The sequence below is a fragment of the Fukomys damarensis genome, unplaced genomic scaffold, assembly GCF_012274545.1.
Source record: "Fukomys damarensis isolate Sample0158 unplaced genomic scaffold, DMR_v1.0_HiC HiC_scaffold_8, whole genome shotgun sequence".
Taxonomy (NCBI): domain Eukaryota; kingdom Metazoa; phylum Chordata; class Mammalia; order Rodentia; family Bathyergidae; genus Fukomys; species Fukomys damarensis.
In genome coordinates, this window is record NW_022900920.1 from 16,027,678 (window position 1) to 16,052,802 (window position 25,125).

At 38.8% G+C, this 25,125-nt stretch overlaps 1 protein-coding gene across 3 annotated transcripts in view; it reads left to right on the forward strand.

The window, feature by feature from the left end:
* The window catches only part of Nsmce4a (NSE4 homolog A, SMC5-SMC6 complex component), a 14,405-nt gene extending 5,703 nt beyond the window's left edge, over nucleotides 1-8,702 (forward strand). For 2 of the 3 annotated variants that reach the window (XM_010632759.3, XM_010632758.3), the window contains exons 5-12: nucleotides 199-350; nucleotides 2,679-2,778; nucleotides 3,470-3,560; nucleotides 4,680-4,774; nucleotides 6,238-6,286; nucleotides 7,013-7,101; nucleotides 7,186-7,272; nucleotides 8,582-8,701. In XM_010632759.3, the coding sequence (XP_010631061.1) occupies nucleotides 199-350; nucleotides 2,679-2,778; nucleotides 3,470-3,560; nucleotides 4,680-4,774; nucleotides 6,238-6,286; nucleotides 7,013-7,101; nucleotides 7,186-7,260 (651 nt within the window). In that variant the 3' untranslated portion in view covers nucleotides 7,261-7,272; nucleotides 8,582-8,701. Of the gene's footprint in view, nucleotides 1-198; nucleotides 351-2,678; nucleotides 2,779-3,469; nucleotides 3,561-4,679; nucleotides 4,775-6,237; nucleotides 6,287-7,012; nucleotides 7,102-7,185; nucleotides 7,273-8,581 lie in introns of all 3 variants that reach the window. The other variant, XM_010632760.3, reaches the window with a different exon arrangement.
* The last annotated feature ends 16,423 nt before the right edge of the window (nucleotides 8,703-25,125 follow it).

Here is a 25,125-nt window from a genome sequence, read left to right on the forward strand (position 1 = left end):
TTGCCAAACAGAAGGCACTTTCGACTGGGAATTTATATATAAAATTATGTTTACAATGAGAAATCGCACCATTTTATTAAGACGCTAAAAACTGGCTTTGCCTCTGGCTTCTTAAAGGTTTAGTTATATAGATTATTAGGTGTGGTGAATGATTGCTTGTGGTTTAACAAGGGTTTTTTGTTTTCCTCATTTTTGTAGCTGACTCATATGGGTGTAAATCCGCTAGAAGCTGAAGAACTCATCCGTGATGAAGATAGTTCTGATTTTGAATTCATAGTCTATGACTCCTGGAAAATATCAGGCAAAACAGCAGAAAACACCTTTAATAAAACCCATACGTTCCACTTTCTGTAAGATTATTTTAAAAATCCAACAGACCAACCACTTGTGAACGTTAAGTTGTTTAAAAAACAGGGCCAAAGATGATTTGGTATTGTAGAGTTGACAGTCCTGATGCTATTATTTCGAGTCTTTCTAAATTTTGTTTTAAAAATTCATAAACTCTTGAGGGATCTTAAAGGATTTCTTATCTTACTTTAGTAGGAAAGGCCATGGACTGGAACTTCTTACCAAGGTTCTCTCCTGGCTTTTTTCTTTTCTAGCTCATGAGATACTGAGTCTGTAACATACTACTGATTTCCTTTTTTATCATCTTTGAAATCCTTATCATGTAGAAGGATGCAGTGTCATGCCTATGTTAAGATTCTAGCAATATATTGTTAAAGGCCAATTATAACGTCCTATTAGACGATCACTGATCTGCATTTGAAGACTACTTGAATCACTGTAACAAGTTGTGCAGTTCATGTTTTGGATACAACTATAAGAAAAGCTTTTCTTTGTCCTCAAACTTGCTGATATCTTAACTTCCTTACTTTTTTTATTTTTTGATTTTTGAGAAAGTCTTGCTATGCAGTTGAGGCTGGCCTTGAACTCACTGTGATTCTCCTGCCTTAGCCTCCCAGAGTACTGGGATTACAGGCATGCACCACACCACTTGAGGGTTTTTTGTTTTTGTTTTTGTTTTGTTTTTTTGGTGAGACAGGGTCTCACTATGTAGTTCAGCCTACCCTTGAACTCACTATGCATCCCAGACTGGCCTTGAACTCATGCTAACCCTCCTGCCTCAGCATCTGGAGTGCTGTGATCACAGGCATGTGCCATCATGCCTGGCTTAACTTCCTAGTTTGGGCTTAATGAGAAACCAAGAACAGTCCTTCCCAGTTCTTCTGTAAAATAACCTTCAGTTGCATTTGTCAGTTTCTCCAATAGATTCTTTCTTTAAGACAAAAGATGTGAACGTATCAGTTGTTTTCTCTAAACTAAAACCTCAGTATCTGGGTTTAATTGCAGTGTTGGCACTTTGTGAGAAATAAGTGGGTTGTGGGTTGCAATTTGGGCTCTGGTCTCTGAAAGATTCACCATCCCTGCTCTAGGGTCGCCTTCCAAGTTGTTTCAGTCCTTTCTTCCTTAGGTAATATAGTTATTATCTTTTTAAATTATGTTTTAATTAGCCTTTTAAAACCTCCTGAGATTGGCAGTGTCTTAGCAAGCTTTGGAGGGATGTACTATAGTTGGTCTGTGTTGTGGATCCAGTTATCTGTTTGTAATAAACAATAGGCAACTCAGATGCCCAGAACCACTGTGTATATATTATTTGGTAAAAACCAAACTTCTTGATTATAAGATAAAATCCAAGTCTTTGAATTTTGCTGTTGCATGCCAACCTCTGTTATAAATTGTAGCATCTGAAGATAAAGCCTTTAAATTTTGCCCTTTTTGTAGTCACAGTGAAATGCTTGCAACTCTGTGCCCCTGCATTTCCTCTTCCTTTGGCCTCCCATGTAATTTTTCCCCTCTTTTCTATCTGGGGAGAAGACTCATCCCACAGGTCTCAACCTGGAAACTTCTAGTAAGTTCTGCAGAGGAGTTATCACTGTAGGGTCAGACTTGCCAGCTGATCATTCCCGTGTTTGGGTAAAAATCTATGCCCAGATGCCCTTGCAGCGCTTGAGTGATACTGTGCTGCAGCCCCACAGGATGCTGAAATGTACTTTTGTGAGTAATAACCATCTGTCCTGCTGCACCATTTACTTCCATATCTGTAAGTAGAGGAGCCACAGCACTTACATTCTGTACTATCCATGATATACCTGTTATTGTAGCTGAAGACACATTAGGGATTTCTTGGTTATGGACAGAGCCCCAAAGGATAATTCTGTGGCCTCAGCTTGACCTGTTACCCTCATGGGTGTGTTCTGTAGTCCCAGGCTATAAGTATCTGCCTTGGCACAGTCAGATGAAAGGCTTTTGATCCCATCGGAGCAATTCTGTTCCCCTTCTCCACCTGTTCATCTTTACCTTGACCTCAGAAGTTTGACTTTGTAAAACCAGACAACAGATTAGTAGGGAAGACTTCACAGATACCTTCACTGGCCTAGTGGAAGTCTGTACACCATGGAGGTGTTGGAAGGAGATACGTGGTTGAGCAAGCCTTCTAGCAGTTTGCTTATAAATTCAAAGAGAAGAAAGGGTATCAGACTGGTCCAACGTCTGGTCATATGTCACCGATGTCTAGCCTGAAAGTGACTATATACCATGCCAGCTGCTTTGAGTTAGTGAAATTGGTTTGTTTAAAAGCCAAACAGAAAAAGAAATGAAAGCATATTTTTCATTAGGTTGGGTTCAATACAAGGCGAGTCACCTGTGCCAAAGCCACGAATCGATCGCCCCAAAAAAGTTCGGGTGATACAAGAAGAGACAACAATGCCTGCTCAGGTTGGTTTTTCAGAATGTTGCCTTTCAAACTACCTAAAGTGAAAGCAGTCATCATATGATGTACATGCAATTAGCTATCCTCTGTAAGTTTTTACAGTCTGGAGTTGGGTCTGTCATTTAAATAATTTAAAATCTAACATTTTATTGAGCTGCCCACTTGTCTTTGTTTTAACTCATTTCTGTAGCTTTGAAAGGTTCTCCTAAAGCAGGACTCCTCAACCTCGGCACCATCAACATTTAGGGCTGGAATTCTTTGTTGTGGGGAACTGGCCTGGGCATATAGGATGTTTAGCCACCTATCATCCCTGGCCTCTCTACTGGATGCTAAGAACACACCCGTCCCCACATCCCAGTTGTGACAACCAAAAGTATCTCCAGATAGTGACATTTTGTCTCCTAGGGACAAAATGACTTCCAGTGGAAGACCACTGTTCTAAATTACCCTTTTTGTATTTTATATTCAACCTGAAAATGGTTGATTTGGTAATGTTACTCTTCTACTTACAAATTATATAAAAATTACTGAAACTAGAAAAAATATTTTAAACTATGAACATAAGAATGAGGATTAAAAATTGCTAGCAGTCCCCAACAAAAGATACCCTGAGGAGTTTAGGTGTGCAAAAGAGAAGAAAAGATTGTTAACTGGCAAGTGAGAAAGTTGATCAGTTTGATAATAATTATTTTCCAGTTAAAAAGTATGGGAGAATCTCATCAAGAAGCAACAGAAAAAGAAGTGGAAAGAATCTTGGGATTATTGCAGACTTATTTTCGAGAAGATCGTAAGTAGGACATCAAGTATATGGAACAATTTTTGTTTATCATATGTGTCATTTTCAAAGAGGTTTTTTATTTAAAAGGCATTTCAGTTGTATATAGTATTTGAATCATTTTTATTGTCATGTATATTTAGTTTTTATGATTTTTTTTTTTTTTTGCTGTGGATTGCACACAGGGCCTCATACATGCTAGGCAAGAGCTCCCCACGGAGCTACAGCCCGAGTCCTTGTCATATATGTTTAATGAGGCTTCTTTCCCCTTTGAGCATCTCTTGAGAACACTAGAGAAGTAACATCATTTTTAAATCTTTAAATGTCGGGTTATTTTTTAGTCAGGTATGATGGAACATGTCTGTAATCCCAACATTTGGGAGAGTGAGGCAGGAGGATCACGAGTTCAAGGCTAGCTTGGACACTTTAGCAAGATCTCATCTCATAAAGCAAAAGATTGGGTATTTCTTTTCTGTTACAAAGCAAATACCATAAAAATGAGAAGTGTCCTTTATCTCTTCTCACGTCCCAGAGGTAGCCATGTGCAAAACAAGGTGTCTTTTCACATAATTTTATGTTTGTGTCATATAAACATGTATTTCCTGTTTTTGTTTTTTGTCTTTCAAAACTAATCATAATATTCATATTCTTCTGTGCTGTGACTTTTCAAGTGATTCCCACTTGTATGGCTGTATCATATACATATTTAAGAGGTTTCCCCTAATGGATAAGTTCTTGATTGCATTTTCTCCTGTAATTGCAGAAGTGAAAAATCTTGTAACTTTGTGCACTTGTGCTAATGTTTCATAAGGATGAATTTTTACAAGGGGCCCAGGCAGTGGGTATATGTGGGGTCTTTTTTTGTTTGTGTGTTTTTTTGGTACTGGGGATCGAACTCGGGTCCTTGTGCTTGTGAGGCAGGCAGCGGAACCACTGAGCTAAATCCCTGGCCCTAATATATGTGTTTAATAGGCCATACTGACCTGCGGAAGGCTTGTGTTGATTGGCTCTTCCACAGCAGGAGGAGCGCTTGTTCTTTTTTGTCTCAGGCCAACATTTAAAGAATATAGGTCTTATTTATGCACAAAAGCGATTTTTCCTGTTTTGAAGAATTTTTTCTTTTTTCTATAGCTGACACTCCAATATCCTTTTTTGACTTTGTGATTGATCCACATTCTTTCTCCCGCACGGTGGAAAACATGTTTCATGTCTCCTTCATTATACGGGTAAGATTTAAGATTTCTATAATTGCTTTTACATGCTTTTTAAAGGCTACATAAGAAAATCTACAGAGGGGAACTGATAAAAGTATCCATACTAAGCAGTATGTAATGTAGACTCATCATAGAAAACATTAATTGGTGGGCTGGGGATTCAGCTCAGAGGTTCTGCTGCCTGCGTCAAAAGTGCAAGGTCCTGAGGTCGATCCCCAGTACCAAAGAAAAAACCAAAAAACAAACCATTAATTGGCATGTTAGTTAGAGACTAGCTAACATTTTGTGTGCTTGTTTTTATATGTTAAAAATTATAGATTGAGTGTACTTAATCTGAAAATGAAAAATCTGAAGTGCTTCGAATTTGAAACTGTCTCAGTGCTGACATGATACCACGGGGGAAGATTCCACAACTGGCCACGTGGGGTGGGTCACAGTTAAGAAGCAGATGCATTAAATGCTGTGTAAAAATTACCTCCATGTTTTGTGTATAAGGCACATATGAAACATTAATGAATTTCATGTTTAGGTGTGGGTCCCATCCCCAACATAGCTCATTGCATATACAAATATATCAAAATCCCCCCCAAAATCTGAAAACTGAAACACTTGGTGAATCCAGTCATTTTGGATAAGGGATACTCAACCTTTATTTCGAAGAATGATTAGCAAAACTTTATGTTTGTAGATTAAGTAACAGTAAAATTTTTTTTTAAAGTCTGATAACTTCTTAGATACACAGAAAAATCAGATAACACTGAAAAATTGGTCAAAGGGGATCGGGTGTCCATCATTTTCACATCATTCATGTGTAATAATAGTAACATGATAAAACAGATGTGCAAAGCTTTAACAATTGGTACACATGGGTAAGGATCTGTGGGAGACCTTTACAGTAGTTTTGTAGATCTTTTTACGCCTGAACTTCTTCAAGGTCAATTTTTAAAAACCTTATACAGAAAGTTACTTAGACATTCCTACATGTGTAAAATAAATTTGATTTCAACCTTAGATAAAAGTTTGTATGACCAAAGTATGTTCTCAGAAGTACCTTGCAGCCAAGGCATATTTTACTAGTGGTCCCAATGATAGAGTTATGCACAGTAAAAAGTGAAATATATATTTAACAAAATATGCATAAATCAGTGAAAGAGACGAGAGTTTTTCTTGAGAGTCTTGGAACGGAGGCCATGTCTGTAAAAGCTGTTTAGAAACCTGAGTAATACTTGATGTTAGAGAAGTCTTGTCCATATTGTGTCAGAATTGTTAGGATATGTTATGATTGACAGAGATACACATTGTTTAATGATTTTTTTTATTCATTAGTTAGAAATTTGAGGCTAGGGGCCAGGGATTAACTCAGTGGTTCTGCCGCCTGCTCACAAGCACAAGGTCCTGAGTTTGATCCCTGGTAACCTTTTTTTTTTTTAGTCTAAATTTTGTTTTTTCTCCTAAAAACCATGTTTTCGTTTTAGGATGGTTTTGCAAGAATAAGACTTGATCAAGACCGATTGCCAATAATAGGTAAATGATGTTGTTTGGAAAAACTAGCATTAAAGAAAATATATTTGGAATTAAAGTTTGTGAAACATATTTTAATGATGTAATGAGTTACACGAATAATGTAAATAGTTCATTGTAGTTAACAGATTTTTACAATGTTGTATCTTGCCCAGCTAAATGAAAATTCTGAAAACATGGCCATGGTTTAAAACTATGCTATAAAGATGAACAACAACAAAATAAATGATATAATTTTCCCCAAATTTAATTTAGAAAGTTTGTAATTGTAGTCACTTATGTACTTTCCTTCTTTCTACCTACTTTTCTCTAGAGGTCAGCTCCTTCTCTCCCTGAGAGTCTATGAATCTTTCATTCCTACTTGAGTAATCATTACACATGTCCTTCTGAGGGCACCTGTAAGAGAGGAAGTACTTCCGCTGTACTTAACTTGCTACTTCAGGTGTTCTCAGTTTCCTATTGGACCAGTAGGGCTTGGCTCTTTGGTTGGTACATAGATTTATAGAGGTTTTCTAATGTTTGGAGCGTGGTTTTTTTGTTTGTTTGTTTTAAATGGAAAGGAAAGGGATTAGTTGTTGCTATATCACACTCCAGAAACTTGTGCATGAAACCTAGTAAGTATGTAATTTGTGTCTTCTCAGTGTAGATTTTACTCCTCTTATTTATCAGTCACTGTTCAGAGTACCTATTCTGATTTGACAACCTTTGAAAACTTTATCTTTCAAATAGAGCCTGCTAATGAAGAAACTGAGGGAATTGACCATAACACCCAAGTTAGGAATCAAGCAGTTATATCTTTGAGTTATCGCGACTGGGAGGTAAAGCTCTGCATCTTACCCTTGCATAGTTCTGACTGATTGCCTTTGCCCAATTCTCAGACACTGTTCTTTCTTCCCTGCTAGGAGATTGTGAAGACCTTTGAGATTTCTGAGCCTTTGATTCCTCCAGCTCAGAGCAGGCAGAGGCTAAGTGCTTGAAACCAGCTGAAGGTAACATTTTCTAGGGGACAGCTGCACAGTTTTATTACAATTTGACAATCCAAACCATCCTATTTTTCCCATCCAGTAAAATATGGGTTTTGCCTCCCCCTAGTGTCTCATTGGTAAAACTGTGTGACTGGTAGAAGGAAGGGAGGGGTTGGGCGTGGTGGTTGCAAGCTCCCTTCTCTGCTTTGGTTACTCTGGTGTTTTTAAGATTTGCAGCTGTAGAGTTTGTAGTTTGACTCCGCCCCCCCCAGCAGCATATGGCTAAATTAGATAAATAAAATATTGAAATCCCTTAGTGTTGTTCACTGTCCCTTTAGATTTACTTGTTTTGTAAGTACAAAGCAGCAAAAGAGGAAGAAGACAGAATTACCTGAGGATGATTTTAGTAAATAGGCATTTCCAGGACCTGAATTATGCTATGAAGTAATCTTTTATTTTTAAGAAAGGGAGCATTTCCAGGAAGAAATCTTAGAAACAACCAGTCTTTGTGTACTTCAGGTCGCTGTGGGTGGGGATGAGGAGATGTAGGTTCTGTTGGTGCTGCCCCTTATTTAAACCTTTGGGTAGGTCATTTATTTCACTCAGCTTCCTGTTCCTTAAATCTATCTGTATAAGGGGGCACTTTTCAACTAGATAATTACTACTTACTTTTTTTTTAGCTCTCATTTTCTATGATTTTCTTTCTTTTTTTTTTCTGGTATTTTTGAGACAGGATCTCACTACATAGTTGAGACTGACCTGGAATTCACTATGTAGCCCAGACTGGTCTCAAACTCGCAGTGATCCTCCTGCCTCAGCGTCCTGAGTGCTGGAATTACAGGCATGTGCCACCATGCCCAGTAATTTTAAGAATTTAAATGAGCTTATTTGTCAGTAATTAATATAAACTCTTAGTATATGCTTCAGTTAATTGATTTTTTTTTTTTTTTTTTTTTTTTTTTTTTTTTTTTCAAGGGATTGAAAACGGGGGTTTGTGTTTGTGAGGCAGGTGCCGAAACCACTGAGCCAAATCCCCAGCCCATTTGAACTTCTTTTGTTCCAAGATAACTGGTACCAGGGATGGAACTCAGGACCTTGTGCTTGCAAGACAGGCAGTGGCACTGCTGAGCTAAATCCCCAGCCCTAAGTTAACTTGTTTCTGTCAAAATATTTGAGGGAGAGAAAATAGACATAAAATACACCATGTGCATTAAACTGAGCCTTGTTCACTGAGGAGAGGTGGTGGTTGGATTCTTTTTTTAAATGTATATTATATGACCTTTTGATTTGCTGCTTATAAACTTCTAACCAGCTGTTTTTCTCCTCTTTTTAGGACTCAGTTGGATAGTGAAATCCAAAAAGGAAAGCAGCATGTATTGTATATATTGTATGATTAAACATTTTTAAAGACAAGTTGTTTTTAGTAAAATGTAGCTTTTGATAGTTAATAAAATTTGTCATGGTTGTCTTTGAGTAAAAGATATTTACTGTCATATTCACAAGTAATTGTACTATTTTATTTTACTCTATTTTCTTTTCCTGAGCGAATTTCTCCATTTTCCAAAGCTGTCTCATTGAGAAATTTTACTTAGGTCATTAATGCCCTATAGATTATTATAGTTCTTTTTAATGTGTCTTTAGCTGTAAAGTTAGCTGGCCAGGTCAACAAGTAGGTTATATTGTCTAACGTTGTAGTTTTTGAAGGTTAAAATGGATCAAATATCAGTGATTTCTTATGGTTCAGCCTATAACTCACATACAGGAACTATTAAGTCGTCTGGCAAGCAAGGCCGGACTACTTTCCTCAGCAGCACCAGCTGGGATCCACCCTTCCACATGCTTCTGACCTCTGCTGGCCTTTCAAGTTTGCCCCTGATGTTTTCTGGGGTTCTTCCTCCCTTCCCTTAGCCTTCTCACTTAATCCTTTCTCATTCCTCTCTGGTGTCTAGGGTAGCAGTGCCTCTTCTGTGAATGGCTCTGGATTCTATCTCTTTCAAGAGACTGTCCTATCCGCCGCCTGCCTTGCAAGCACAAGGGCCCGAGTTTGATCCTCGGTACCAAAAAAAAAAAAAAAAAAAAAGAGAGAGAGAGAGAGACTGTCCTATCTGTCATCCCCTGTAGCCCTGTCTGGTGTTTTTCCTTCAGCCATGCTCATCACCCATCTTAAGAAATAGTTCATTGTGGTTGGGTGTGGTGGTCCGGGTGTGTAATCCCAGCACATTGGGAAGCTGAGGTGGGAGAATAGTAAGTTGGAGCCCAGCCTGGGCAACTTACTTAGCAAGACCTCTTTGCCAAGGGTGGGGGTGGGGGTGGAGGGGTGCTAGGGATATAGCTCAAGGCAAATGCCCTTGGTTCAATCCCCAGTACCACCACCCCAAAAAAAAGTTAACTATAACCCTCATCAAGCTATTATCCTACCTTCTCTCAAAGAATCACGTAAATGCTCTTCTCCTGTACATCTTCAAACCATGGCAAAGTGGCACCTCCTTTTCCATCAGTCTACTGAGCGAGTCTAGTGTGTGACTTTTACTGGTTCCTTTCCAAATCGACTCCAGTGAATAAATGCTGGGTATCTGACAAGTGAAATGTCTGCTCTTCGCCCTGATTTCTACTCCACTGTCTTAGTTTCTTGATATACACATATCCTGAACAGTTAGAACTTTCATGCCAAAACTAATGAAAATACATTGGACAGCACACAGCCTATTTTTAAGCATGTATAAAACTGCACCCCACCCCAGTCTTCTTTTAATTCCTGTACTGGCACTCTTTCTACATTATTTCCTTTGCAACCCCTTACACCCCAAGCATTAATCAGTCACTAATTCCTTTCTGGTCTCCAGTTCTCTGTCTTGCCCAGGTTACTTTCACAGCTACCCAGCTGGTATTTCTCCTTCCTTGATTCCTGTCCTGCAGATCTCTTCCAAACAATTCGGCAGTTTTTTACTAGTTGCTCGCTGCCATCAGTATTTTAAAAATCTGAACTTTTCAGTGAAATTCAAAGCCTTCAGACCCTTTGCCCACATTTCTTGGCTCATATCCTTTTCTCTAAACTCTTAGCATTTTTTTCTTTTTGCTAAATGGGTTAATTGAAATATAATTCCCATGACATACAATTCATTCACTTAAAGTACAATTTAAGGGCTGGGGATTTAGCTCAGTGGTTCTAGCGCTTGCCTTGCAAACACAAGGTCCTGAGTTCAATCCCCAGTGGCCCCCCGCCAAAAAAGTACAATTTAGTGTTTTAAAAATCATTTCACCACAATCTATTTTAGAACACTTTCGTCACCTTATCCTCTACTCATCAGTTGTCACTCCCCTTTCCTCACCTAACTTTCTTACTCCTTAGCCCTAACCAGTGACAAACCTACTTTCTGTATACAAACTTGCCTTTTCTGGAAATTTCACATAAAAAAAAAATCCCACAACCTAGGGTCTTAACATCATATTCTGTCGAGTATACATGTCTAGAGTTGCTTTCTCTCCCTTTAATTTCGACTATTTTGTTGTACTAATTACTCTAAAATATGCTACTCTAAAAAGAAATGCAAAAATAAAATAACTTAAAACTTTATATTGTTCTAATTTACTTCTCAAGAATGGCGGTATACTTAGGAGCTCCTTTTGGAGTTTTGGAGCTCCCTTTTGAATTTTAACTTCTGATTTTTCAACCAGGGTAGTCACTTCTGTAAGTGCTTTCTGGTAAGGCTGGAAGACAGGATAAGCTGTGACCCTTTCAAACTCTTTCACCTTCTTCTCCTCTTGAGATTTTAGGAGAGGAGGAATGTAGCTAGAGAGTTTCCGTGCATCTCTGTGATTATTTCTTTGCTCAGAAAGTTTTCTCCCTCGAATCATTCAAATTTGATGTCCCTTCATCTGTTCCTGAACCCATGCCACCTTGTGCTTTTTGGTTTCAGTCTTGTGTGTTTTTTCGATAGCTCCATTCTTTGCATCCTCCGGTGGTAATGTTTTTGGGGAAAGTATTTTACTTGGAATTCTTTGAGGGAGTAGTTGATATTTGTGGTCTCTGAGGCCTCTGGCTCTTTCAGCTCGGTGTATGTGTTTCTCTATATGATTCAGTTCCCTCTCAGACACTAGATAGTCCCATTTGTTAGCATCTTCTGATTTTTCCCTTTGTGATCTCTTCTCCACTATTTTAATTTCCTGTTCTGGAACGGTTTTGTCGTTCTGCGCTCCTTCCATCGTGATTTCTTGATGTTGTTGATGGTAGTATGCCTCTGCTTTAGCAAACCAGAAGTCAAAAGACATGGCCTTAAATTTATCAAGTGTTTCATTCTCCTTTTGAGACGCTTGGGCTAATAGTTTTCTCACTTCTGAAGAATGGATGCCGCCTAAACTCTTATCAAAGGGAGTAATTAGAACTTTTAAAGTTGGATATCCTATATTTGAGTTCCATGGTGCAGATCTCCAAAGGGCCTGTTAGCCGTGCCTGATTCTCCTACATGCTGCCCCAGTTAGGGTCTCTTAACCAAGTACTGTAGTGATGTCTTTCTCTTCACTGCCCCCACCCACAGTGTTCCCTCCTAGGTGAGGACTTTGCCGAACACGTCCTTGAGAAAACAAGCAGTCAGAAGCACCCTCCTCTTCCCACTCTCAGACTGCCCAGTAGACTTTGCAGTAGAAACATTGCCTTTTGCTTATCAAAAGCCAATTCTGGGCTGGGGATTTAGCTCAGTGGTTCTGTTGCCTGCTTCACCAGCACAAGGTTCCAAGTTTGATCCCCAAAACCAATTCTCCTACCTGTGCTTGTTAAGTTTCAGGGATCCCAGTTTTGCAGTTATCAAATTCCCTTTGCTGAATCATAAAACCTCCTCTCTAATGAATCACTCCTATCAGCATGAAATTATCAGTACGTAAAATTCCTTTAGTTCCTCTGGGGCCTTTCCCATTCTCTTTGCTCCCTGCTTCACAGTGTACTCTGACGTAGTTATCTATAACCCTTCTCTAACTGCTCCTACCATTTGGGCTCCACTGCCCACTACTTCTCTGAGCCAGCTCTTGTCTAGGTCATGAGTGGGCTGGTGGTCCTGTTGTTATTCCTATCATTGGGACCTCAGCAGTATATAAAAGAGCTGACCACCCTCTTCTTTTTGAAGCTCTTCACTTTTTTGAGCTACCCCTAAGGGCATATGACTAAGGTAACCTTGAACCCTTCAAACTATCCCTGTCATTTACTGAGTATCCTCACATGACAACGTCCTGCTTCTTTTCCTCTTCGCTACTTTTTCTTTGTGTGCCTTGCTGGGCTGTCTTATAAACATAATGCAGGAAAATACACTCAAGATAGACCATGGTCACAATTTGGCCTCTTTGGATAAGGTGACCTACCATGTGTCGGGCACTGCTCTAGAGTGGGAAAAGGAATGAAGGAGAAAGAAGAGCTACAAGGGCACTGCCCTGCCCTCTTCTCTCAATTTTGGACCCAGCCCTTTTGTGAACAATATCTCCAATGTTTCTTCCTCCAATTCCCATGAACTTCATCCCATCACGTCTAATAAAATACTACACTGTAGGCCTGCTGCCCCACCCTAGGGTTTCAGCACAATTCCCTGAATCTGCATTTCTTTCCCTGTGCCCTCACATGCACCAGACCAACCAATGCAGCCAATTTTTTTTTTTTTTTTTTTTTTTTTTTTTTTTTTTTTTTTGGTACTGAGGATTGAACTCGGGTCCTTGTGCTTTCAAGGCAGTCAGTGAAACCACTGAGCTAAATCATCAGCCCCCTGAGAGTGTTCTTTTTATTACATAAATCTAAGCATGTCACTGTCCTACGTAGAACCCTGGGATAAGGTCCTATTAATTTTAGGAGAAAATCCTACATTCCAGTATGGCATCTGTAGCCTCTTTCCTAATTGCCTCTCCAACAACTTTCTCGGTTTGCTATTTGCTTACTCTGCTCCAGCTGTACCGATATCTGTTTCTTAAAATGGTATTCTCTTACCCGTATGAGTATTTTCATGTGCTGTTCCTTCATCTGCTCCTGGATGTTTCACTAACACTGTGGTGCTTATGTTTGTAATTTTTAGATTTCATCTTACATGTCATTTTAGATGTTCCACATGCTTTTCAGACAAAAACCCAATTATGACCACAGTTTGTGGTAACTTTGTTTAATGCCCTTCACGAGATTAAGTGCTTAGGAGGGCATAATATGGTGTTTATTTTATTCAGGGCTGTCCAGCCAACATTACAGATACTTTGAGAATTAAATGCCAAACTAAACAGGTAATACATTTTTGCCTTGAAACACTGGGCCCTTTTAACTTCTATGATAAACTTTCTATTTCCTTACTAATGAATCAAGCTCATGGAAAATTATCTTCTCACCTTAATTTTCTTTTCTAGTGGGAAATGGGGACCTACTGCAATCCGAGGATCTTGAGTATTTCTAGCCCAGGCCAATCTAGAAGATCAAAAAGAGAAATTAATGCCAGGATTTGGAGAAAGACATCAGGAAACAGGGTCGGCGATTTAAGCTCAGTGGTGCCACCGCCCGCCTCATAAAAGCAAGGTCCTGAGTTCAATCCCTGGTTCCAAATAAATAAAGACATCAGGAAACATGTTACAGAATGAACTGCAATAGGAGGTTGACTCAGGACCTGCTTTCCATGTATAGTACAAGGCATTTCTCTGTGCCAACAGGATAAAACTCTGTATTTTGTCTTTCCGTGAAGCAAAGAAGGAATGCATTCTGATGAAAAGTATAAGCAAAAAGTTACCTTGCCTTAGAGGTTGTAACAATAGGAAGAACCTTTAAATACTGGTGCGGAAAGAAGGAATTGTTGCTTCGAATACCACAGACCACTGCTTTTGAATGTTGTTAGTGAAAGAACTCAGTTTTGGTGAGAAAAGTTTTCAAAGTTGTTGAGTTCACTGTAAGTTCAGTTATGTGTAAATTATTACTATATTTTCTGACAGCTGTTTATCTGTTTCATGATTCTTGTCAAAGGCTTATATTTTAAATAAATGAAATAGCAAGTTTTTTTTGAAAACGTAGATAAATACAGCAAGAATTTGTCCCTTATGATTGAGGACAGTCACATAATTTGGCACCCTAGAAATCTCTTATTTCTTAACCTGATTAGTCAGCAAATAGTTTTGTGTTTAACAACCTGGGTTATAAATACTGTTTTCTCTGGCTTCTCTTAGCAACCAAAGAGTAGGATTTTGTAACACAGAACTAGAAAAAAACCAACACCTATTTGTCTTTTAAGAAAAGTTATTTCCCTGAAAAGAATATTTCTGATTTACGTTATCTCTTTTCTGTTATTATTTCTATAGCAACAGTCTCTTGAGAGTACAGTAGAGTATCACTGTGCTATATGCTTAAAAGTGGATTCTTTGACTTCGTATTTCAAGCAACTTTAGGAAGTATGTACTCCTTATCAGTTATTTCCTGACAAAGAGAAAGGAGGCCAGTGGGGAGGTTAGTTTGTTAGGGGGCCCAGGGTTGGTTTCAGTGGTGAGTGTGTCCTGTGGGATTCTGCCCATCACTTTCTTTCCTGTGCTACATTTGTTCCCAGACATGAACACTCTGTTGCTTATACCCAAAATAGAAGGAAGAGAATACTCACTGGTTTTCTGTACTCAGACCCAGCCACTGTGTCACCGTGGGAAGCTGTGAGGGTAGGACCTGCATTGCTCCTGGCTCCTTGGCTAGTCTCCCATTGTACCCTGCCTCCACATCCTCTTCGGTCGCTCGCATTGTGCTTGGAGCCTTGTGTTTATCTTCTGCGTCTTTGGCTTTAGCCCTCACCTCGTCAGTTGCCAGCTTCATGTATAGCAACTTTGCTGTTCACTCTTCCTCTGAGCTTCTCCAACGAGCTGCTCCCCAGTGCTTTAACCTCCTGTTCCCCATCCTGCAAAATACCGATTTCCAGCCACTAAAATTTCTGGCCTTCCTTTACGTGTCCAGCCACCTCCTTGTGCTTTTTGAAGTTACCTTGGGTTGATTTCTAAGGTAACTGGAAGCAGTCACAAGCTTTCTGTGTCATCACTATCCCAGATAGAGACCACTGTGAGGTAGGGTGTGAAGACATAGTCTGTTGGCAGGAAATGGGCTTCTCTCTAGTGAGCTACACTGGATGGCCACACACAGAAATCACAGGCGGCTGTGTTTCCAAGACGTGGCACCCACTGAAGTACAGTCGGAGGAAGCTTCTTCAAAGGCATTGCAGGCATTCTTTTTATTTTTGTGTTTTGGGAGCGTGTCTTGTGTACTCTCCCTGGAAACAGAACCAGTGGAAACTGTTAGAGCAGGTCCTGCATGCATATTCTCAGTATTTGGTGGAGGCTGGAAGAATAGGCATGTCCCGGTCATGTGGTCTGATTATTACTTAGTTGATGTATCACTCAGCTAAATACCACCATCACAGAGCTTTTGGACTTTAATAATTTAATTATATCCCAGGATTGAAATACAAACTAAAGAAATGATTCTTTGTATTTCCTTCAAGATATGCTTCACCATATATGCAAGCTATATTTGTCCAAAACATCACCATGTAGTCCACTGAGGTGTCTCTTAGTTCTTTAGTTCTTTTTAAAAAATGTTACAATTACATGTTTGCAATACATAATGGTTATATTCATTGTGGGAAATTGGTACATGTACATAACACATTTCAATTCTTTTTATTTCCTTTCTCACCCCCCCACCTTTTCCAGCATGAAATTCATCTATTTATATTACAAGTCCCTTGGGCCAGGAATTTAGCTCAGTGGTGCTGCCCCTGCCTCAAAACATAAGGTCCTGAGTTTGATTCCCAGTACCGGAAGAAGAAAAAAAAATCGCATTTTATTACAAGTCCTTACACAGTTATCATATGCACAGATCAACACCTAGACTAACAGGCCAAAAAACATACATGACAAATGAGACAATTCTACATACCAAATCAAGGTTCATTTTTAAATTGTCCATTCTCTCTTTTTGGTACCGGGGATTGAACTCAGGTCCTTGCCCTTGCAAGGCAGGCCACTGAACCTCTGAGCTAAATTCCCGGCCCTAAAGTGTCCATTCTCAGAAAGGAAAGGTGAGCTGGGTGTGGTGGTGCGTGGCTGTAATCCCAGCAGCGTGGAAGGCTGAGGCAAGAGGATCACAAGTCCTTCCTGGGCAAGTTAGCAGGACCCTGGCTCAGATTTAAAAAGAGCTCAGCACAAAGGCTGTGAATTCAATCTCTAGTCCCTCCAACCCCACAAATGTTAAAATGTAGTTAAATGTAACACATGGTAGTTAATTACAAACTAGTTTCTTCCTAGGAATAAAACCTGTCCCTCCCCAAATTTGTTTGCAAAGAAGCACTCAATATGTAAAAAGCTTGTATTGTTTAGAAAGTTATAAAATATATCTATTTTATGCCTTAATAAATGAATTAATTTCAAGTATCAGGTGATCAAAATGGCTTTATCTATTTTCACATCAACACTGAATTAAACTTTAGTCTGTATTTTAGTATTCACTTACTCTGCACTCCTAACATGATGTCATTTAAAAACTGATAAGCAGGCTGGCAATGTAGCTCAGTGGCCCAATGCCTGCCTGGCAAACACAAGGCCCTGAGTCCCTGAGTTCGATTCCTGGTACCAGAAGAAAAAGAAATGATAAGAAGCCATGCCACTCAGATGTCAAAGTCACCGTGATATTAATTCAGACAAAACTGCGGTACACCTATGACCTGACAACAGTGTATTACTACAAAGTCACTTATATTCACTAAGAGCAGGGACTGTGGAGTTCTGGGTGGTATCATTTTACCTCATGTGAAAACAGAACAATAGAAGCCTCAATGCCTCTTGGTGCTTTCGCCAAGATCAAGTATAGAATAACAGAAGTGTCTCTCTTTTTTAATAAAAATACATATATCTGTGTAAGACTGTTTAAGCAGGTAACATAAAGTTTACCCAAAGAAAAGCACATGGATCTAAAAGTCTTTATTTAAGTACCATGTTGTAAGCTGTTTCTCTTTCTTGATAGAGAAACTAGAAGGGGAAAAGAATTTAAATCAGGGAAATAAATACGAAAAGTTTTTGATAGTAAATCAGGCTCAAACAAAACAAACTTGCTAACAAGTATTTTACTATATTCTTTAAATTTTATTCTTTCATAGAAAATCATGAAATACGTTTATCAAGATATGAGAAGCCATGGCTTGTAAAGGAAATTATGATGGATCCTGAACGGAAAGCACTGTTAACAACTTTTCATGTCAACTGAGCTTGAACTTCAGTGTATTAGAGAGTAACTTCTGGCATTGGAATAACTATGTGTATGGCTCTATTTCTGTTTTCTCTTTTGTTCCTTTGATCTATTTGTTCTTTTTTTTTTTTTTTTTTTTTTTTTTTTTTTTTTTTTTTTTTTTTTTTTTTTTTTTTTTTTTTTTGAGACAGGATCTCACTTATGTAGTGAGACTGACCTGGAACTCACTGTGTAGCCTAGGCTGGTCTCAAACTCACAGCGATCCTCTTGCCTCAGCCTCCTGAGTGCCGGGATTACAGGCTTGTGCCACCACACCCGGCTTTTTCTTTGACCAGTGCTAAACTGTCTTGGTTAATGTAGGGGTTTTTTTGTTTTGTTTTGTTTTGGTACCGGAGATCGAACTCAGGATGTTGTGCTTGCAAGGCAGGGGGCAGAACCACTGAGCTAAATCCCCAGCCCCAATGGTTAATGTAGGTTTTACAGTTAGTCTTGAAGCCAGGTAGTGTAAATTCTCTAGTTTTGTTCTTCAGTATTGTCTTGGTCATTCTGGATCTTCTGAGTTTCCATATAAACTTTTGAATCATTGTGTTTATACCTATAAAACAACTTCCTGCTACTGGTGTTGCACTGAATCTAAAGATTGACTTGGAAAAAATTAACATCTTAATGAATATAGAATATCTCTTAATTTATATAGAGCTAATTTCAGTTGAGGATGATAGTTCTCATACAGTAAATCTTGTACATATTTTGTAAGGTTTATACTAAAATCTCTCTTGGTGCTAATGTAAATGTCACCAAAATTTAATATCAAATGTAAGTGGTTGTCTTAGTTACTTTTTTCTTGTTACTGAGACAATATCTGACAAAGTTAAAGGGGGAAAGGTTTATTGTAGTTTGCAGTTTGTAGAGGTTTCAGTTTATAGCTGCCTGGCTCCAAGGCCCAGTGGCAAGGCAGAGGGGTATCACAGAGGAAAAACAGTTCATGGTGGACAGAAGGCAGCAAAGCAGGGAAGTCATGAAGAAGCAGCAATTGGCAATAGCAGCCCTCTTTCTGCCCTTTATATTCTATTCAGGCTACTCTTAAACTCAGGGTAGGGTACCCTTAATCCTAACATTGCACCATGAATCAGTCCCAACATCCTTATTTCCAGCATCATACTCCAGATCCAGCCACCTCTGAAAAGCTCCTCCTATGACTGCCTGAAGCTCTGGCAGGACATCTAGATACAAGCATAACAGTGGTACTGCATTTTTAATTTCAAATTCTAATTGTTCATTTCTGATATGTAGTAATAGGAATTGACTTTTGTATATTAATCTCATATCAAACTTATTCTAATTGGTTATTAGTTTCATTTTGGGGTTATTTTTGTTGAATTTTGGGATTTTTCCATATAAATGTATTCTCTGTTAACAAAAATAGTTGAATTTCTGTCTTCACCACCTATACACACATCACTGTTAAAATTTTTTTGAGGGCCGGGGATTTAGCTCAGTGGTTCCGCCACTTGCCTTGCTAAATTCAAGGACCTGAGTTTGATCCCCAGTACCAAAAAAACAAACAAACAAAATTTTTTTTGAGACAAGGACTCATTATGTAGTTCAGGCTGGCCTTGAACTCACTATATAGGCCAAGCTGACCTTAAACTCATGGCAATCTTCCTGCCTCAGCCTCCCAAATGCTGGGATTTTAGGCATGTGCCACCTGCCCAGCTTTATTTTGTCTATCATATTTAGAATTTCCAACATGTAAATGAGAACCAAGACCTGTCATGTAAAGGTACAAGACCCCAGTAATGAATGTTTCTGTACTGTATACCTAGAATGTACCAGTATACTCAATAAAAAGAAAAAAAAAACGAATTTCCAACATGATGTTGAATAGCAATCATATGAGGGGACATCTTTGTCTTATTCTGATTTTATGGTGAAACCATCTAGTTTCTCACCATCAAGTATGATATAGCTGTAGTTTTTTTTTTTTAGGGGGTCCCTTATCAAGTTGAAGTTCTCCCATTTCTAGCTTGTTGAGTTTTTATCTGAAAGAGTATTGATTTTGTGAAATGCCTTTTGTGTTGATAAAGTCATTTAGCTTTTCACCTTTACCCTGTTTTTTTTTTTTTCTCCTTTTTTTTTTTTTTGAGACAGGGTCTCACTACATAGTGACACTGACCTGGAACTTACTGTGTAGCCCAGGCTGGTCTCGAACTCACAGTGATCCTCCTTCCTCAGCCTCCCTAGTGCTGGGATTACAGGACAGGTGTGCACCACCATGCCCAGCTCATCTTTACCCTGTTGATAGGATTAAATTAATTGCCTTTCTAAGGTTCAGCAGACTTGCATACTTGAAATAAATCACATAGTGATGAGATGTAATTCCTTTTTTATACATTGTTGGATTTGATTTACTAATATTTTGTTGAAGATTTTTGCATCTATGTTCATGAGAGATAATGGTTTGTAGTTTTCCTTTCTTGTAATGTCTTTGGTTTCCATATTAGGGTATTACTAGCCTTATAAAATGAGTTAGAAAGTATTTCATCTGCTTCTATGTTCTGGGAGAGCTTGTAGAGAACTGGTATATTTCTTTCTTAGATGTTTGGCAGAATTTACTAGTGATCTCATTTGGGTCTGGACTGCCTCTTTTTGAAGGTCACTAATTCTTTTGGGTTTTTTGTTTTTTGCGATAAGTTCTCACTATGTAGTTCAGGCTGGCCTTGAACTCACTATGTAGCTCAGGCTAGGCTCAAATTTGTTGCAGTCCTCCTGCCTCAGCCTCCCAAGTGCTGGGATTAGAGGTGTGTACCACCACGCACACTTTGAAGGTCACAATTTCTTGACAGAATTTCTTCATAAATAATAGGCCTCAAGGTGTCTTACTTGCAGGCACAGAAGTGCTACTATTTATTAACCTTTGAGTATTTGTGGGATCCATAGCAATTGTTCTTCACTTCTGATATTGGCAATTTTTCTTCTCTTTTTTTTCTTTTATTAGTCTCAGTAGATACTTATCAATTTTATTGATCCTTTCAAAGAACCCGCTTTTGGTTTCATTGACTTGACCTTTTGATTTCCTATATTTAATTTCATTGATCTTTGCTCTAGTTTTTATTTATATTTTTGGATTTAACTTGTAGTTTTTCTAGTTTCCTAAAATAGATGCTTATAATGATTTTACATTTTTTGTAATAAAGTCATTTAATGCTGTAAGTTCCCCATAGGCACTTCTTTTGCTGCATCCCACAAATTTTAATTTGTATTTTTATTTTCATTTAGTTTGATGTGTTTCTAAATTTCTCTTGAGACTTGACTCTAGTGTTATTCCAAACTATGTTATTTAATTTCCAAGCATTTGCAATCTTCCAGCTATCCTTATAAGTGATTTCAGTGCAATTTCACTGTGGTCTGGGAGCAAACATTGTATGATTTCTACTCTTCTAAGACTTTTTACAGCCCAGAATGTGGCCTATTTTGGTATGTCTTGCGTGAGTGAGAAGAAGGCTTATTCTGCTGTTTTTGGATGAAGAATTCTACACAACTCAGTTCAATTCAGTTGATGGAGCTGTTTGACTTAACTATATCTTTGCTGATTTTCTTCCTGCTGGATCTGTCAACTACTGACAACTAGTGGATCCAGGGCCAGGGATTTAGCTCAGTGGCATTGTGCCTGCCACACAAGCACAAGGTCATGTGTCTGATGCCTGATACCGGGGGCAGGAGGGTAGTGGATTCATCTATTTCTCCTTGCAGTTTTATCACTATATGCCTGAAATATTCCATCACTTTGTCCTTGGGTGCTTACTTGTTTATTGTGTCTTGGAGAACTGACCTTGTTAGCATTATGCCATGACTTTTTTTTGGAGAGACAGGGTCTTGCTCTATAGTGCAGCCTGTCCTCAAATTTTCAATCCTCGTGCCTCAGCCTCCCAAATGGTGAGATTACAGGAGTGTGCCATGATGCCCTGCTGTAGTGCCTCTTAGGAAATTAATATAGTTTTCCCAAGTTTCTTTTGATTAGTGTCAGCACAGTATATCTTTCTTCATCCTTTTCATCTGTTTGTCTTTTTATGTTTAAAGTGAGTTTGTAGACAATATGTAGTTGGGTCTTGTGTTTTTGTTTTTTTTTGTTTTTTTTTTTTTTTTTTTTTCCATTTTTTTTTTGGTACCAGGGATTGAACTCAGATCCTTGCGCTTGCAAGCCTGGTGGCAGAACCACTGAGCTAAATCCCTGGCCCTAGGTCTTGTTTTTTTAAATCCACATTGAATTGGCAATTCTGTCTTTTTAACTGGTATATTTGGATTGCTGCGATTTAAAGTGATTATTGACATAGTGGGATTAATAGCTCTCACCTTTGGATAACATTGTTGGATCACATAGTTGGGATTAATAGCTGTGCTTTTCTAGAAGCTGCTCTTGTTCTTTCAGTCTCCTCTTTTTTGGTCATCTTTGGTTTTAGTTAAAGATTTAGGGTCAGGAATTTAGCTCAGTGGTTCTGCCACCTGCTTTGCAAGTGCAAGGTCCCAAGTTCAATCCCTGGTACCAAAAAAAAAAAAAAAATTATATATGATTCTACCTTCTCTTTTAGCATATCAACTATTCTTTTCCTTCTTTAAACTGGTTATCCTTGAGTTTACCTACATTTACATTGAATTCAAGTGCTTCTTTAAGAAATGCTACATGAACTCATGAGTAGTACAAATATCTTATAACACAGTATTTTCAGTTCCTACCTCCTATTCCTCATAACACTGCTATTCATTTCCATAATCTATTATTGCCATACTACTTATCCATAAGCTATAATTATTACTGAATACAAGTTGCTATTATTATTTTAATCCAATTATTATCTGTTAGATCAATTAAGTTTTAAAAGTAAATTATTTTAGGGGCTGGGGATTTAGCTGAGTGATGCCACCCACCACCTGCCTGGCAAATGCAAGGTCCTGAGTTCCATCCCCCACTCCAAAAAAAAAAAAAAAGAAAAAGAAAAAGAACATCTGAATTCATAAATAGTGAAAACATTTTTTTTTTTTTTTTTTTGGTACTGGGGATTGAACTCAAGACCTTGCACTTGTGAGGCAGGTGGCGGCACCACTGAGCTAAATCCCCGGCCCTGTGAAAACATTTTTTAAAAAATTATTTTACTTCCATTTATTCCTTCCTTAATGCTCTTTTTCCCATGCAAATCCAAATATCTAACCTGTATTATTTTTTTGCTTTCTGAAGAACTTAACATTTTTTTACAAAGCAGGTCTACTGGCAACCAATTCCTTCCTTTTTTGTTCATCTGGGGAAGCTTTCTTTTTAACTTTCAAAGGATAATTTTGGCGGATACAGAATTCTAGATTTATTTTTCAGTAGTTTCAATATTTCATTCCACTCTCTTCCTGCTTCTGCGTTTTCTGAAGAGAAGTCAGATGTAATTCTTGCTCCAAGCTCTTCTACATAGGTTTCCCCTCCACCAATGGCTTCTTTCAAATATTTTTCTTTGATTTTGAATGATATAACTGTAGCTTCTTTTTAAAAAACATTTTTTTCCTGCTTGGGAGTTGTAAAATTCAAATTAACTTCAATAAAATAAAAAATTCAGATCCCTGGTGGCACTAGCTACTTTTTAGGCTAGTTCAGTAGCTACATGTGGCTAATAACTACCAAACTGGATAGCCAGGTCTCGACGGAGGAAAGCGGTGCAGTCTTCCCTATTTCTGTTCCTCCTCATTCCATACTAGTGTTTCTCTGCCCTTAGTTTACCTGTTTCTCTGTCTTTTTCCCCTTTTTTCCACTGACCTAATGAAGGTCCCTGTACTTATAACACTTTATTTGAAGGGAAAGAAGACTCTGTTTCACTTCATTTGCTTTTATTCAAGAAACACGAACTGATTCTTCACATCACCAAGGCCTAATATGGTTAGCTACAATGTGTTTTGCAGACTAGATATCACATTTGATAAAATAACAAATGTTACAAGAGACTTAATATAGTGTTAACATTTTAAGTTGTCAAGTAAGAAAATTAAAAAGACAACTGTCTAATGCTAGCATCTCACCAACAGTAGGACATTCTAACAATGTTTTCCTTTTTCCCTTCAAAAGGAAGAAAGTAAGTAAAACTGCGGGGTAGGGGTATGGGGATAGGAGGCGGTGGTGGTACTGGGGATTGAATCCAGGGCCTCATGTGTGCTAGGCAAACACGCTACCAATGAGCCTTTTTAATTTTGTTTGGAAACAGCATCCTGCTAAATTGCTCAGGCTGGCATCAATCTTATTGTCAGAGGCCAATCAGTCCTCCAACTGCCTAGAAAGGGGGATGCCGAGGGCTAGAGAAAAAAAAGACAACAGAGACTTGCATAATTCCAAAGTATATGGGGGGTCCGGGTGATCACTGTCTGAGTGGTCAAGCTAGCCTTCATTGGTTGGGTGCTCACAACTGGAGGGAGTACTGGGCGACTCAGGGGAAAGCAGTGATCCTCTGTCAATACAGCGGTGGGATAAGTTAAGCTGATGAGGAATTTGTCCCTCCTCAGGAGAAACCATTCTCTTTTTGTACTGCTACTCAAAGAAGTGTGGCTGCTCAAAGAAACAGGATGTCTTCAGGTGATGTACTCTTTTTTGGGGTGGGGTACCAGAGATCAAACTCAGGATCTTGCACTTGTGAGGCAGGTACGGTGCTGCTGAGCTAAATCCCCAGCTTCTACTCTTGTCCTTGAGTGCCACAGCATTATGGGACAATTGAGAGCTCAGCTGTGACTGGAGGCAAAACAGCGTTATGTTTCCGCATGCCAGAGCTGACTATTGGGCAAGATAACACTGGACCTTAGACAGCTATAGTCATACTTGAATTATGAAATGATTTTTCCCCAAAACTTATGTAGAATGGCTCTTGACATCTTGTGATCCTCCTGGCTCATCATCCTAAGGGTCTAGGATTGCAGCCAGGTGCCACTGCACCTGACAAGCTTAGCCTTTTTTTTTCCCCTCCTCATTTAGACCTGGAAGATGAAAACTTTGCCTCTGACTGTCAGCAAAGTAAAGTTATCCAGGAACCACTGCCCCACATGAGCCCAAACCTATGTTGATTTCTTTTTCTCTTGAGTTTCTTTTACTTTTATGACTGTTTCCCCCTCATATAAATGTCTTACTAGTTGTATGACCTTGGGAAAGTGATTCAGCCTCTGTGACTTACGTTTCTTGTCTTGTGAAGTTGCTGTTAAGGATTAAGTGAATTAACACACACCTAGGACTTTGAACATCTCGTTATTGTTCAAAGCTAGCATATTCTAGAGTGCCATGGCTGAGGTTAGGTTTGGGATGCGATTGAGACTTCAAAGGAACAGAAGTGATATAAGACTGCATGTAATACAGACGTGCCCCCTTATCTGAGAGACATACATTTCAAGACCCCAAATGGATACTGGAAACTATAGAAAGTATAAACCATATATATAACTTTGTGCTATACACACATATCTATGATCAAGTTTAATTTATAAATTAGGCACAGTAAAGCTGGGCATGGTGGTGCACACCTGTAATCCCAGCACTCAGGAGCTGAGGCAGGAGGATCGCTGTGAGTTTGAGACCAGCCTGGGCTACATAGTGAGTTCCAGGTCAGACTCAACTACATAGTGAGACCCTGTCTCAAGAAAACCAA